Here is a 17,347-nt window from a genome sequence, read left to right on the forward strand (position 1 = left end):
ACCTTGCCCGGTAGAGCGTCAGGTCCGGCTGCTTTATTTTTTTTAATTTTATTAATTTGTAATTTGATCTCCTCTTCTGTAAATTGACTATCCAGCAGGGTACGACCCTCCTCCGATAGGTTTGGTAGATTCTTGTCTTCCAACCAACGCATAGCATTTACTGAACTGCTGGATGGCTCCTCTTTATATAGCTCAGAGAAATGTGAAAAAAAGCATTTTTCCATCTCTATCTGCAGACATGATGTCGTGCCCTGATCGTCTATAATCAGCCTATTGATGTTGTTCTTAACTCGGTCTGCTCTTATTTTCCCTGCCAGCACTGCACCTGCTCTTTCTCCATATTCATAGTTCTCCATAGAGTAAGAGGCCCATTGAGCCTTTACCTTCTGGTCTAGAAGCCCCCGATATTCCTGGCGGAGAAGATCAATTTCAGATGAGATTCGGGGAGCGTCTTCCGCATTTAGGTTAATTCCCAGTGTTTCTAAAGAGGAGATCTTGTCCTCTATTGTTTTAAATTTAGCAGCCTCTTTCCTGTTACAGGAGCTTATTGCACTATGAAATTGGCCGCGGACAAACGCCTTGTAGGCGTCCCATACAAATTAGGGGATGTCGATCCTAAATTATCAGAGAAGAAACTGACAGAGGAAGTGTCTATCCTAGAGACAACATCCTGATCATATAAGGCCCCTCGCTTAAGAGTCCATCTAGAATTTACTTTCGGCCTGTCACCTCCTATATTGAATGTAACCAGAATAGGTGCATGATCAGATAATACACTAGGTAAAATATCCATGTCCTTCATTGACTTCAAGCCTTCTCGATCTAATAAGATGTAGTCTAATCTTGAAGCGTGGCCATGTTTTTTACTATAATAAGTATGGCCTGGGACCGGGCCATTTTTCGCTCTCCATGCATCTATTAGTCCCAGGTCTGAAATCATGTTCTTCATCGCATGTCGCGTCTTTGGAGCCACTACCACCAGACGGTGGTTAGAACGATCTTGCCTAGGGTCAAGAAGGACATTAAAATCTCCTCCTATAAGTAACATTGAACGGACTCCTGGCAGAGTATAGAGATTAGCCTGATTAGGCACACTTTAATTAAGATTGAGGTAGAAGGGAATAGAGGAAGAACATTCAGGAGGTTATCTTCTCTTCAAATATGAAAATGTATCCAAAAAAGGTAAGAAGAACAGGGGTCGTGGGGAGAAGGACAGGACCACACAAACAGAAGGCACTCGAGTATTCCTCCTTGAAAGAGTCACAATAACAGGCCAGGAAAAGTTAAAGAAAACTCCCATGAATGGCACAAGGGAATAAGAATCAATGATTACAAATACAAATAAAAATTTTAAAAAAGTAAATAGAATTTTTTCAATTCAATTAATTAGGACGACACTGTAGTATTTCCAATTGCAAATCGTTTAAAGCATGACATTTTGACACAATTATACTAACTCTACATTTTAGTGAATTGCATCTTAGCAGGAGGCTTTTAATTCTAACTCAACCCTTGGCAAACGTGGTTTTACCCAACCAAACATTAGAGAGAGAATGAGAAACATCCAACTCACCGCTTCTGCTCCCTGTAAGCGATGGCAAAAAGAGAAAAAAGAATGAGTTAGGAAAACATGACTACTTAAAACAAACTAAAACGTAACTAAAACGACAACAGATGCTGCCATACCTTTCTTCCTCCAACTTCTTCCGTAGGATTTCTCTTCGCCAAGCTGGCATGGTGGCCAAGCGGGCTTCTTCCTCTTTTTCCTACAATACAAAAACATATATGAAGGAGTTTATGCTTCGATCAGTAGTGACCTTTTAGTTTCCAAATAAAGAAACATTTATTAGCCATTTATTTATCATTTGTTATTCAGTTCTATGTGTTTCATGGTTTTGGCTAAAAAAAGAGTTCTAGTTATTGTGGTCTTATCCTCCCCGGCTTTCACTGTGTTATTCCACTCATTGGAATGCAAGACCAGAGTACAATGTATGTGTACTGTTCATGTGAGATTCGCCACCTTCACCCGGAATGAGTAAAAAGTCACCCCTCCATGTTCTACTTCTGTGTAATTCATTGAAAGGATGTGGCTGTATTAACGGGGGCAAAGGCCAGACATCTCAAAAATTATAATGTGCTGCAATTCTGCAACTGTACTGGTTAACACAATTTCATTACTTTATGTGAAACTTTGGAAAAGCTACATGAATTATTCCAAATTATGCAAAGTGAGATTTGTAGATATCTTGCATGACTTTTGGACATAAAGGTGAACAAAAGTCATGTGATATTCTGACAGGAGACTACTTTAAGCAGGAACTGCCTCTCAGTCGTGGCTTTGCTGTGCCCGCAAGATACTTTCTCCATGATCCAGTTTCTAAGGTGACATTTCAAGGAAACAGTCAATTTCAGGCGACATGCAGGTTGTGCATTTTGCATATGTAATTGAAATTGTACCTGGGCGTAAACCAAATAAGGTGTTTCTGTACAAGGTCAAATATTTTTATTGGAATAATTGTCAGAATCACACTGATTATATTTTAAATGCATTCCAATAACACACACATGAGTTGGGTAAGTGTAGGAAAACTCAGGAAATAACTAAACACCGTAGGATCTAGCAAGACTGAAGAGCACCACGTTACACAGGACATTAAAATACATTATTATCACTGTTCAGGAAACCTCTACAATTTAGTTGAAAAATGATTTGATTTTCTTTGTTTTACACTGCACCAACCATGGTTATATATTTTTAGATTCAAAATTCAGAGGAGGAACAAGACACGTTTTGTAAACCTATAAACCAAAGAGGATTTTCACTGCCCTATACATTGCTAAATCCGAGAAATTCTATGTATAACAATGGGATCATATTCAGTACATGATTGATTCATATTAGAATACCATATTAAAATACATTTAGGATCCCTAATCTTACCTTTTCTTTTACGGTTTTCTTTATTGTTTTGATTAGGTGTTTCAGTTTATTGAGAGACAAGTGAACCAGATTTAAGAGTCAATTTTACTTCGGTCTTATGAAAGCAAACTACCTAGCACACCACCTAAAACAAGCAAAATATGGCAGATAGCATGACTGGCTAATCTGATAAGTAACATGCCATTGTAGGAATGTGTAAATAGGAGCCGTTGGGTGTTAGGTAGAAAGCAGGTAATAAACATAAGGACAAACAGTAACTATAGTTTTATAAAAAATTGCACACTTGCAAAATAACTGCAATAGTGTGATTTTCTTTTTATTTTCTGATCTCATGAGATGCTTTTTAAGGGTGGTTTGAAAATGAATGAGTGAGGGACAAGTTGGGATCGCAAGACATTCACTTCAGTGAAATGGAACTAACAGGTAGAAAGATGAGAACCTGGATGCTGCACAAGGAGGATTGTGGTAGAGCATATCTTGAAGGTTGGAAATGGCAGATCAAAAAATACATGTTTGGGGTGTACCATCCATATCAGAATGTCAGTCAGGTACATGGACAACTTTAAATAAACTTTAATCCATTGTGTCTCATTTACAGAACAACATTTAATACAATCAAAGGAAGATTTTCCAGTCCATGGTTTCTATGTTCATGCCATACCTGGGATTTAAAAACGAGTCTTTCAAACCTCTTCCACATTTTCACATTGACAAACCCTCGCCCATCTTAAACGTTTAGTTTTCCATTTAAGGTATGTCGTATTTATTTTTTATGTTCTTGCAATCTTAGATTTCTTTTTTTCCTGAACGTATTAATTATAGTTAGTAAAACAACTGAAGAAGATGATAAGAAATATAAAAAAGTTCTATGAGATGGAGGAGAAGCTCGAAGTCATTACGGAACAGTTTTGGAGAAAAATGGATAGCAGAAGAGAATTTGAGATTGACTTTTGCATAGGGTTATAATAGTTTTGAGAGTAGCTCTTGCTATGCATATCCATGTAGACGAATTTATTTTCCCCATAAAATGTGGTTAGCTTTTCATATCTTACAAATTTCTGAACTCAGCATTATGATGCATTGGTCAATTTTTAGAATGGTAGTCTACTCTGGATACCTACATTTGCGAAGACTACACATCTGAACGTAAGCGATTTTGACAATATTGCTGATGTTTGAACGGTCTCTGATTGGAGCTGGGAACCAGACACATTATAATGGAGTGGAGATTTTTTAATGTGATTCACACAAAATCTGTTGTTGTGATTTATCTGTTCCAACTGAGATTATCTATGTACTACACTTCCTACTAGACACCTGAGGCTTTCCTCGCACTGTTTTGTGAGCCATGTTAAGCTGCTGCAAAACAGCATGGCACAATCAGGAACCAACATGATAGGAAAGTACGTTGCCCGAGTCAAAGATTTTTTCAGTGAGTAGATGTGATGTGCTCTTGTCTTACTCATGGTTTAGTACTGAATTGCATTAACCCCGCAATTCAGTACTAAACCATGAGTAATAACTAAGCATTCAGGCAGAAACTAAGAGTAATACAAGAGTAAAATCTTTTGGCGTCAGGTCCACTGTCACCTAGAAAAATGACAAATGTACACTTTTTTATCCACCAATTAATATTAGTTTGTTGAGCGTAGTGCTCTGATTTACCTGGCGAGAATACATCGCATTCCTTTGAAAAGGCATCTTAGATCTTGTAAAACTAAATCTATTAACTTGTGAACCATGGTGCACCATGTAGAACAATGTCAATGTGACTATTTCCTTAGACAAATTGAGGCAATTGCAATGAAACACTGTGATTCTTATGCCCTTATTCCTTTTGTCATGGCACATGAAATCACCGATATTCTAGTAATTCCAAGTAATAGCAATAATTTGCCCTTTCTAATGTCACTCTGAGCAGCCCCTAAGAAATGGGGTATTATCAAGTGGACTGTTGTTTCTAAACCAAGTTTAAGGGGTAAATCCCCATTTTCAGCAGTTTTTACTCCAGAAGTGTCTCCATCTGTAGCTCATAAAATATCTGGTGAAAAAAACAGGGGCCATATTACATATCGTGTATTGTGGCACTATGGATGTACGGAAGAGGCTGCAGGTGCTTGTGCAACCCCTTCTGTAATACTGATGGTGCTGGGGCACATCTAGCGCCAGTGCTATCTTCAGAGAGAGTTTCCTCATTTGCATGAGGATGTGGTTCCATACAAATGAGGAAATCACTTTTACTCTGGGCCTACGTTGTATTATGAACGTGGGTGCAGAGGCAAACATGCCCTCAAGAGGTAAACTGACAGTGCAACCGCTGAGGGCAGCCCTCTGTAAGTCCCATGATCCCTAGGACATGTCCCTGCAAGTGGGTGCATTCACTCACTGCAGCCGCTTGCAGGGGGAACTCTATCCACTCTTAGGGCAGGCTTTTAAGCAGTCGCTCTGTAGTTTAATGAATGCACTGCCCCCAGGGCAGCGGAAGTTTGAAGCTGTCCTGGGGGAAGCGCATGCACTCTACTAGGGCGCAATATTCTTGTTAGCACCCGGCGCACCTGTGTAAAGGCGCACCATGGTGCACACTAGAACAGTGCACCCAAGCTGTAATACAGGCTCAGAGTTCAGATTTGCTATTTTTTCACGCAAGAAAGTCTTGCCCACTTGGGAAAACACTGTGCAGATCCATAGTTACTAACATTGGCCTGCTTCTGCTGTCATCTCCTGTGCTGAAGCATAAACAGGCTGCTTTGCCTGATGCTCAGCCTCACAGCACGTGTGCGTTGTCCAGAATAGGATTTGCACTGGAAGCAAGTGCTTTCAGCACAAATTCCTATCCCTAAATAAACTGGGGAGGATTCTATGTATTAGATGTGTGATGAGCGCTGCAGCATGCATGCAATGCATTGCTTTTTTGAGAAGATAACACATTTCACCTAGTTTAAGCCAACATCAGGCAGGTGTCAGTATTTTAGGTAAAGCTTGGCCTGGACACCTTAGTTTATTGGGCTTTCCATCAAAACTAATGATCCTCCACCTTAAGACTAAGTGATGCAAAACATTTCAAAGTGGCTTATGTGCTAAGAAAAAGTCACCTTTACCATGCAAAATACCTTTTGCACCCGTGCAAAGCCTTAGTGAATCTGGGCCAGGTTTTGCTTTAGCCCCACATCAGTAATTAAACCTGATTCGGCAGATCAACTAACTGAATCAGGAAATACTTAGCACTAAGAAAGAGGGTTTTTGGAAGACAGTGGTAAAATCTACTACCTAATTGACAGAAATATATCGAACTGTTTCAACATTTTATTTCTGTGATAACTGTTTTTATTACACACTTATATACAAATTTGGAAAAGAAGAGAAAAAACTCCTTCAAAAGTGGGACACAAACATTTTCATTAAATACGTAAAGGCCTAATTTACAATTTGGCTGAAAGGCGGCCAGCTCTCTGCCAGGGCCATGGTCTGGAATATATTATTCCCTTGTACTGACGGAGGTGAAGCCAGCCAAATAAAAAATTGCAGGCCCAACGCTTATTTCTTGCATAGAAAGGAACCACTGTCAGAGTGGTTCCTGCCAATGCATTGTAAGTTCTCCATATAGCTTTCTCAACTAGTCAGAGCCGCAAGGCAAAGTTACAAAATATATATTTTTCAAAAAGAAAATCCCAGAGCAGCATTTGTTTTTCAAATAACAAAAACAATTCTCTCCTCACCGTGTGAGTGCGCTCCCATGGCAAGGAAGGAATCGGGCACTTTTCAGTGCCCTTACTGGCAGGTTTTTCCTGGCAGTGGCGGGTAGTGAAAAATGGCTGTATGCCTACTCATCTAAATTAGGTGGGTGAACTCACAGGAAAACCTCCAACGGTCCTGACTCCATCGGGCCGTTGGAGGGGATTGACTAGAGCGGAGGTGGAGTAGTCTCCGCTATCATTACATCTTTTTTTAAATCTGGCAGGCAGACCGTAAAGTTGGTGGGGAGGGAACTCTGTCGCCGCCACAACAGAGTTCCATTTCCACCAACATACAATTCAGGCCTTAAATCATTAATTAACATAAACAATGCACAACTATTTGAAACTAAATTATTAAACAGCATATTAATGTTTCACACAGCAACAATGTATGCAATAAACAAAAATTAAAAACACAATGTAGAACGTCATTGAATGATTCATTCAGCTCTAAGTGAAAGATCTCTGGGCAAGATTAACAAAGTCTTGTATAAGTGAGTGAGATCTACTCTTGTACAATCCTGGTTCACTTATAAATTTCAGGAGTAACCCATGAGTTCGCTGGCTTTCTCCTGCCTTAATCCTGTAATTCGGGCGCACTGGAAAATCTTAGTGAATCAGTGTTTAAATACATTTTGACAAGTTAAAGGTAGCTGAGGTTGCAACATAAGAGATGCACTTTCGCTTTACCAAATCTTTGCTACAGAAGCCAGTGAACTTCCTGAAACAACAATCTGGAAGAGACTAAGGCAGAAAGAAACACCAAACACTTTGATGGCCCCATCATGAACATTAAAACATTAAAGAGCATACTGTGGGTTGCCATCACTAATTCATAAATCCTCTCGTGAGCTAAAGATTCTACAGGAGCGAATGGATAACTCCGTCTTAAAATGTAATGGCCACCTTTGGTGCCAGGTCCGCCTGGATTTTTTAATTCAACCTCAATGAACTGTCTGTATGTGTATGCAGTTTCTTTAAGATTTCAGTGTAAAAGTTAACTTTGGGTGCGATTTCATGGGAACACTGGGGCTCTGGTGTATATCACCCTACATTTTGTTTAAAGATGGTTAAAAGAAATGGTAATATTAGTTATGCAGACCTTCTGGAAGGAGAAACTAGGCCACATCATAGAGATGATAAGGTACACCATTTCGCTGAAACTTCCGTCTTACTCCTTGGGCTCCAGCAGACTACTCCAGAGAATGGGAAGTGTCCTTTAAAATGAAGCCAGAATCACGCTGTGTATTCACAGCGCCAGCAATGAAACGAATATATCCTTACCATGTATTCGTTTAGCACGCAAGTTGTTACAACAACTTGCTTTAGGAGGGAGCATTGGTGGAGTGGTGTTGGATTTCAAGTCCAACACCTTTCCTACTGTTGCGCAGACTGGAGTTGGAATAGTAAGGGATATTATTCCAAAGTTCAGCGACCCCCCAAGGAAAGTCATTGTAACGACTTGCGTGCTAAAGGAACGCATCACAAGGATGCCTTCACTCTAATGCTGGCGTGGTGAAGGCATGCTTGCTAAAAGCATGCAGGATTCCGTCACACATTCCTAGAGAATATGATGCATGCAGACTAAAGATGAGACTGCTACATGATGGGTGCTGCCAAACAGCTTACAACTCTATTCTGGAAATAGACAGAGGGCCTGGCTATGCCACTGTGGTTTAGTCACCTCTGGCATAAATTGGCTACTGCACACAACACACAATCTTGTACTCACAGACAAAAAGATAACACAGCTATATGGCACCCACTTATTGACTATATGTCAACAGTTGAATTCCTCTGCTTCACAACCACTAGACTAAGAGCTCTACAGCTTTTTATTAAGTACAGCATGCTTTAGGGGGGAGTCTGTGACCCCCAAATCTCCAGAGGTATGTTGATAGTATGACCGCCTCAGGTCTGTAATGTTCTTTCCTTTTGAGGACTTACCCTAGGGGAGGTATGACTGCCCCTAAATCCGGCATATCCTCAGTCCACCCCCTCTTTCTCTTGGCCCTACTTCAGGCCACTGCAATTCTTATATTGTTTTTGGTCTTTTTTTTATGGTAAACACCCAAAATATCGAATTTCGACTGTCCAGAATATCGAATCAAAAATATAGAGAGGCCAGAATATCGAATTCCCAAAATATGACGGTAAAGAATATCGAATTTGAGTTAAGAAATATCGATTTCCATAATATCGAATTTAGAAATATAGTTTTCCATAATATCAAATTTAGAAATATTGTTTTCCAAAATCTCAATTTTTTTTGTGTATTAGGTGTGCTAGTATATGTGTTAAAATTATATATTATTTTTGTAATGTATGTTCAATTTTTTTTAAGTAATACATTTTATGTATTTTAATTCCATAGCGGGTTATGGGTTTATAGGGGAATAGGGTGGGAAGTAATTTAATTATAGTACATAAAATATTAATTAAATATAGTAAATTAAATATTAATTTTTAGGAATTATTAATTATTTAAAATTTAATTTTGCGTTTTTAGTTCTGTAGCGGGATTGTGGGTTTATAGGGATAATTTAATTGTAATTAAGTAAATAATTTTATTCATATGTATTTATAATTAATTGATTGTTAATTAATTATTAATTGGTAATTATTTTTTTATTAATTGGTAATTAATTTTAAGTAATTGTTTAATTGACAATTATGTTAATTGTATTAATTTATTATTTGTAGTGGGTTGTGGGTTATAGGGGAACAGGGTGGGAAGTAATGTAATTGTAATTAAATAAATATTGAAATTATTTTTGTGTATTGATAAATAATTTATTGTTATTAATTGGTATTTTTTTATTACTTATTACATTTTTGGTATTGAAAATTAATTGGTTGGTAATTAATTAATAATAAGTAACTCATTTGTAATAAATACTAATTGTTCATATTTATAATGAATCAATTATTAAATATGTTCTGATTGGTAATTAATTGTAATTAATTTTTAATTGGTATTGATAATGTATTCTTATTTAAATATTAAATCAACACTTTGCTCACAGTTGCACTCTCTGGAGTGAGAATAGTAAATTTTACCCCACGCTATCCAACGTTTTCCATACTGTTGCACTCACTGGAGTGGAAATAGCAATTTTTACCCTCCCGCTATCCAACGCTTTCCCTACTGTTGCACTCTCTGGAGTGGGAATAGTAATTTTTACCCTACCGCTATCCAACGCTTTCCCTACTGTTGCACTCCCTGGAGAGGGAATAGTAAATTTTACCCCTACGCTATCCAATGCTTTCCCTACTGTTGCACTCTCTGGAGTGGTAATAGTACATTTTACCCTCCCACTATCCTACGCTTTCCCTACTGTTGCATTCACTGGAGTGGGAATAGTAATTTTTACCCTCCCACTATCTACTTTTGCACTTTTTGGAGTGTGAATACTAATTTTATTCCGTTAGCTATGTAATGTTTTTAATTTTGTTATATACAATGTAGTGTAAATTATTAATTAACATAAAAAGTATTATTTTATTTATTTAAATTATAATATATTATTGTTTTTTTATTTAGATAATAGGTTGATTTATATATGTAAATATATTTGTAACACTGTTTTAAATATTTTATAATTAAGATTAATAATTTTTTATAATATTAATATGTAAATATATATGTTAAAAATATGTTTTTTTAACATTACATGTATTAATTTTACATTTTAAGCTTTTTTACATTATTTTAACTATGTTTTTTAATTTTTTTTATTATTTAATTACATTTATATTATTTTTAATACATTTACAAAATTCGATATTTTAGTTAACTATATTTTAACTATTGATATTTTGAACTCTATATTTTAGGACTTACCTGTTTGTAGATAGGGATTCTATATTCTGTCCCTCGATATTTTTGAATCGATATTCTGGGAAGTCGATATTCTGTCCCTCGATATTTAGTCACTGAACCTTTTTTTATATTTGCTGTTAAATGGTTTGGGGGAGGGGGCTAGTAGTGCCAAAGAGCAGTTATGCATCCTAAGTTGCAGCTTGTTGATGCACATTCCAAGGAGGAATGTGCCCTGTTATGTTGTATGTTAAAAAAAAAAAGAATTTGAACAACAAAAGAAATTGCAACAAACATGCAAGATCGGCACAGACACGCTAATTCCAGCATGTTTTTCCAAATTTTCTCATAGTGAAGAGCAGTTTACTCACTCCAGAATTACTGTTGCCTGTGATATTGGTGATTCTAGGGTATGCGAATATAACATAAAATGGCCGTAATATATGGCTTTCAATAGAGGCCATTTGTGCAAACATGGGGTTCCAAACCTGATTAGTCACAGCTCTGACATCATAGCAGTGAAATAACAAGTTTCGTTTTTTCACTTCTGACTTCAGATCAGTGAATCACTGATAAGCAATGCCTGTGCTCTGTTTTGCAGTAATCCTCTGCCTCCCTAGTCTTGAGAGACACAAGGTGCGCAGTGATATATCGGCGCCACCCCGCATCGTTCTCTTAACACAATTCTTCTGCAAACATTTGCTGTCAGAGTGATGGTGGCAATGCTGAAGAGTGGCACTCACACATCTGCTATCAACATGGTTCCAGCTCTCAGGTCACGCTGTGAGTACCGGCATTGTTGTATTGGAGACTGGGACTGTGCAAAGACATCAGCATTTACGTTTTTTATATGTAGATGGGACAAGGGTTTCTACTGACAAGGGCGTGGTGGTAACCAGGACTCAGTGATTGTTTTATATTTAGGCTGGGGAAATTAATCGCAATATTATGGATGGTAGTGTGGTGGGCGTGAGGATACCAGACATTTTCTTTGAATTTTTTTGGCAGGAGTGAAGAGATGGCAAGTGAGTGGTTGGGGAGGGTGGCAGGACTATCCCGGGGACGCAGCGATGAGTAGGTGCAGACACACGTTCCGCACGCCAAAACTACAGCACGCTTCAAATGGGGTTTCTCCGCGCCACCTGATGTTGCTACATTTTTGCATTATTTAGGTTGGATACAGAATAACATACACAAACAGTAGGTAGCACCTATGGGCACCAATCTTAGGGGCCGATTACGATGGCGGGCGGATCGCCACCGCCCGGCCAGCGGTGAGGACCGGCGGCCCGGCGGTGGCGATCCACCCACCATCAACCTCAATATTCCCACCGCCAAATTAGGATGGCGGTGGGAATGGGAATGGTACCGCGGCAGATGGAAAGACTGTCCGCCATGGTCCAGCAAGGCGGTCCTTTTCTTCCACCCGCATGGTATAATGGGGGCATTATGGCGGTGCCTTGCAGGCACCGCTGTGTGCATTAGGATGCAGGTCTTTTTTGGCGGAGATCCTGCCACAAAAACACAGGCGGAGAATTCCTTTAGGGGCCCTTTGCAGGCCCGGGGGGGGTGCTGCACATGGGGGGTACCTATGGTACCCTCCTGCATTGGCATGAACAAGGTGGCAGGCACCGCATGGTACCTGTCACATTGTACATTCAAATACAAAACATGTATTTTTTACATTGTGGCGGGTGCTGCTGCCCGCCGCAATGAAAAAATATGGGATGCGCCCGCCAGTGTGGCGGGCACATCGTAATTTGTATTGCGGGACCGCCGCACCTGTGGCGGGCGGTCCCTTTTGCCTATGCGATGAAAGTCCGCCCGCCATCGTAATTGGCCCCTTAGTGTGGGGTAGTTTGTCAACTAGAAAAATTAACGAAGTTTAGTGCACAGCCTAAAGTTTGTCAACTACACATGCTCTTTTTTTCATCCTGATGAAGCGCTGTGGATCCTTATGACAAGTTTAGGCGTGAAACATGCCGACTTTTCTTTATGTGAAGTAGTGACCAGAGTAAGGTCCCTCTCCTGAAACAACAGGAGACCCCGTCTACACAGTCTCAGCACTCAGACTACCAGGGTTCCTTGGAAACCCCAAGGTAGCATTCACCTGACAACAGGTTTTTATCCCTGGAAGGGCGGCCCCCCATTAAAGTATAGCGCAGGAACTTCCTTTTAATCCTTTATTTCACACCCCACCACTTCACGAACCACCTCACCTGCATTCATCATACAGCATCCTCTTAAAATATCTCTGCTAAAGTGACCCTTTGTGGGACTCATAGGGCATTACAGCGTCAGCCCAACGAGGAGCACCGCTCTATGATGAAGCATTTAGTGAAAACAATGGTTCATGCTAGGCCAGACACGTCCTAGAAACAGCAAGCACCGCTCAATTATGATAGTATCTAAACTTATAGCAACAGGCATATATATTTAAAATGACATCCTCACTCGCTGCATCACGCCTGTCTTCACTTTTTATTTGAGCACTTGAACGATGTTCCTCATATTTAAAAAACTGCTGTGCTACATCATTTAAAATAAATCTTTTTACATTACGAAAGCTAGTGTGTGCCTCTACGTAAGTTTTGTTAAAAAATTGTTTAACTATGTGGCTACTTCGTTAAAAAATTGTTTAACTATGTGGCTACTTCGCTGGGCATCAATTGACTCTATATGCCTATTGCTATAAGTTTAGATACTATCATAATTGAGCAGGACCAGTCTTGTCTAGCATGAACCATTGTTTTTTTAAATACTTAGACTACCCTAGGTTCAACTGTCGGGGTCCCGTTATTCTTTCATATACTATGATGAATATGACATCCTCTAGGGGATTTGTAAGGACACTATGTGCAGTCCAGCTGACTGTCTCTATCCAGTACTCTGACACAAGGCACTCTCCACCCTTGAGAGATTGTGCCTTTCTTTCAATCCTTCATAGGAAGATTAGCCCTCTGTTGAAACTTTGGAGGGTGGCAGGACACCAGGTATACAGTTGTAAACTTATGTATAATTAGGTAGTATTGCTCAGAGCGGTGAGGCTATGTTTAACGTGGTTCATGCTTAACTGTTCAAGGACAAAAATAACATAAATTTGCAGACGAGTAACTGAAAATAAAGGGGATATTTTTTACCTTGATGTTCTGAATGACAACACAGACAACTCAAGCTGTGTTAACATTATCTATTTGAAGTCAAGGAGAACCCGTTGGTGAAAAACATTTTTATTTTATTTTCCTCAATCCAGTCCGCACATTACGTGAACCTCCACCTCCCAAATTAACAAAAAAACATTTCTGGGAAGATGACATTTCCCTTTTTTCATTTTTCCCAAAGCCGACTTACCTTTCTCTGGCACTATTTTGCCCACCACTCCGGCACAACCCCTTTCCTCTCCAAAGAACATCACCTTTTATAAAACTTAAAAGCTACAAATCCTGCCTCAAGAGTGTTCTGAGAAGATGATTATGGCAGGAGGGTGCTAAAAGGCCTGGGACCAGGAAGCCTAGTACAGTAATGAGGATCACTGGTAAGAAATCTAAATAATACTTCCTCATCCTTCTTCCCCGCCTCAGTCCATATATCTTGAGAATATTTGTTACATTAAGCATGATGAAAGAAGTACTCTGAAGAAATAACAAAATCTTGGATGCAGTAACAAAGATTTGTGTTTATAACAAATTAACTAATAATGCCTCATTTTTGGAATGTTATCACCCAAATTGCTTTGGCCAGAACTAAGGGCCTCATTACAATGGCAGAGGGACCGCCACCAACAGGCTGTCGGTGGCAGACCCTCCGCCATCGTAACAGGGATGTCCGCCTGCCAGATTACAATGGTGTAGATGTGTGGCTGTCGGAAAGACCAACCGCTGCGGTCCCGACGAGCGGATGTCATCCAACCGCCCGTCAGACCTCCTTGTACTCCCTGAATGGCAGCGGTGCCTGGTAGGCACTGCTCTAGGGATTACAATATCCCTTTCCTCCGGTCGTTCTGCGGCGGTCAACCCAGCGCAAAATGGCTGGAGGAAATGTATGTGGGGGCACCCTTCCCCTCTGGTCCTGGGACATGGGCCCTGGGGGGGACCTACTGTGCCATGTGGCAGGCACCGCATGATGCCTGCCATGTAGTGCAGGAGTATGTCAATCCGATATTTTTTGTATTGCTGTGGGGGCTGCTGACTGCATCCCCGCTGCAATACAAAATATTGGGAATGCGACTGCAGTGGTGGTGGTCGCATTGTAATACGGTATGTGGGACTGCCACCTTGTAGACGGGTTGTCCCAAATACAAAATGATAGCGGACGGACTGAAATCCGTCCGCCATCGTAATCAGCCCCTAAGTGCTTCCAAACTATAATGATTTTCAAAAGTTTGGAAATGAGCTTGTGTAGTAGCGAAACAGAGCTCTTGGAGTTGGACCCTACTGACTTTTGTCCAGGAAACTTCTACAACTCTAATGGATCAATCTTAAATGTTCACTGGAGGTTCCTGATCTACTGCAATTTAAGACTGGGAAATGGTAAATCACATATAGTGGTTTAAAGTGCCTACTGAATATTTTTTCCTTCTCCTAGACTCCTAAAACAAACAAATAAAGCACCAAAAGAGTGAGCGCTTTAATACCTTCTAAATAAATAGATATGACCCAACGGGCATCTAAAGAGTAGGCAAAATGTTCCTTACTTAACAAGGAAAAACAGCCAGAAGTCCTATGAGCGATGATTTGGAAGGATGCATTCAGGATGAACCCTGGCACAGGTCTCACCTTATCTTACATAAACCTAAATGTTGAGGAGTATTTACAAAGGATCATAGCTTACCTGATCTACAGGCCTAATGCATAGCAATCCTGAATGTGATGACATAAAAAATAATGATTAGTGGAATACAAGTGAGCCTCCTGTAACCCTTGTTGTATGGCTGGCAAATGACAAGAAGGAATGAGAGAAGGAACTATGGCTTTGTTTAGAAATCATCTAACAAGTTTAGAGGCCAAAGAGAGAATTGTATCTAAGGTACCCCCAGATTCTCTAAAATGTCAGACAGCTTCCATTGATCATTAATGTTAGAAAAGGGTAGACCTCGTATGAGACCATCCTTAAGAAAATGTTAAATTAGGAAGGGATTTCCAATTTTAGATTTACATTACCTTGAATCTGACACCATGTTTCAAGATGGACCCAATGTTTAAAGTAGCAAGCCATAGTTGAAACTTTAAGGCATTCTTGAATAGCTAAGGCTAACTCTATAGAACATTCATGTAAAATGAGATTTGCCCTTTCAACTTTTAAGTCATTAGGGGAAATCAGACAAGAGCTTAATGAGAAAGGGGGGGACATTTTTGCAGGAGAATAAGTAAAAAATTATAGGGATTAGCTTCAGCAAGTGTCACAAGGGACCGAAATCAGGGACAAAGTGGACATCATCGTTATCTCCTCCTTAATATCTTCATAATTCTGACAGATGATGATCACCCACCACAAAGATTGCAGGAAAGCAAAGGAGAAGCAATAGGGTGGTAAATGGAATAAGTGCCTACTTGCCAGTAGGTTACCCAACCGTAAAGAATTTTGGGGTGAAATAAACAGGCTGGTTGTGGGTCAGGATCGTGACCAAAATGCAGGAATCACCCGGGATGTCTGGGTGTCCCACTTCTGCAAAATGTAATCCTTTCCAGTCCGTGGGTCACCTGGTGAGTGCAGTCCTCATAAAACAAAAATGGTGATGCCAGGCCTGATGTTGCCGGGAGTCAGCAGGAAAACAACCAGTGCCCAGTAGACCATTACAATAATGGCAGACACCTAGAAGGTTCAATCACCAATGCCTTCCAAATTGACTACGAAGAATCTTTAACGGATATTGAGTGCCTGGAGAAGATACTAAACAAATTAAAGTCAGACTGGGTGCGGGGCTCACTTTAAGAAAGATCTTCACTTTTGGGGTCAGCACAGGATTCAGCTTGGGCATGGGGACAATTACAAGCCTGTTAGCTCTAACCATGTTAAAGTTGGAAACAACAGCAGAATAATGCCCACGATTCAAACTTAAAATGGACTGAAACAGGGGTGTTTATAGCCCTTTGTTATTTAACCTTTATCTGGCCAATCTCAAACGATAACTGTCATAAGTTGATGGCTTTCTTCCTAGACTGGCAGTAGAGAAAATTGGGCATTTGCAATATGCTGATGACATAGTAATCTTCAATCAAAGACCCATTGGACTCCAGAGGTCAATAAACAGCAGGTTATATATAACGCATAATGGCCTTGAGCTGAATCTAATCAAAACAAAGATTGGTTCTCTCAAAGTATAAGTCATTCTATTGGTTTGTTAAGGGCAAATGTATAGAAGCTGTATCCTCCTACAAGTACCTTAGTATCCAAATGGAACACCAACTGACTTTCAAACAACATTTCACCATGTTGCTGCCAAGGTGCACTCTATAACCTTTGCATTCAAACAGTTGCAAATAAAACTCAGATGCCCTTCAAGCTAGCACCTGTTAACAGTCATGGCTGCTCAGATTCTACCGACAGTAGCATATGGTCTGGAAATTATACACAGGAACAAGGCAGCCATGTGGAATCTGCTACAAACTAACATTTACAAAGCCATCTTTCGATTGCCTAAGTCGACCACTCCGGTGCAAGCCCCGCTGGAATTTGGTCAAATAAACCAAGAGATACAAAGAAAGAATGCCTTTGTAAAGCTATGCTGGACCTTTCAAGGATGTGATGGTGGCTCTTTGCAATTACAGGCAGGCTAAAACTTCAATTTTTAACTGTAACAACCACAGGCATAGACAGTAAACACAGAAAGTGAAAATTGTTTTTTAAACAACT

General features: G+C 39.8%; 1 protein-coding gene across 1 annotated transcript in view; it reads right to left on the minus strand.

Moving 5' to 3' along the window:
• ESPN (espin) overlaps window positions 1-17,347 on the minus strand; it is a 926,204-nt gene that overhangs the window by 39,638 nt on the left and 869,219 nt on the right. Inside the window, exons 13-14 of the mRNA XM_078642618.1 lie at window positions 1,687-1,766; window positions 1,574-1,585 (exon numbers count right to left, since the gene is read on the minus strand). Of these exons, the coding sequence (XP_078498744.1) occupies window positions 1,574-1,585; window positions 1,687-1,766 (92 nt within the window). The remainder of the gene's footprint in view (window positions 1-1,573; window positions 1,586-1,686; window positions 1,767-17,347) is intronic.

The sequence above is a fragment of the Lissotriton helveticus genome, chromosome 5_1 (assembly GCF_964261635.1).
Source record: "Lissotriton helveticus chromosome 5_1, aLisHel1.1, whole genome shotgun sequence".
NCBI classification, from domain to species: Eukaryota; Metazoa; Chordata; class Amphibia; order Caudata; family Salamandridae; genus Lissotriton; species Lissotriton helveticus.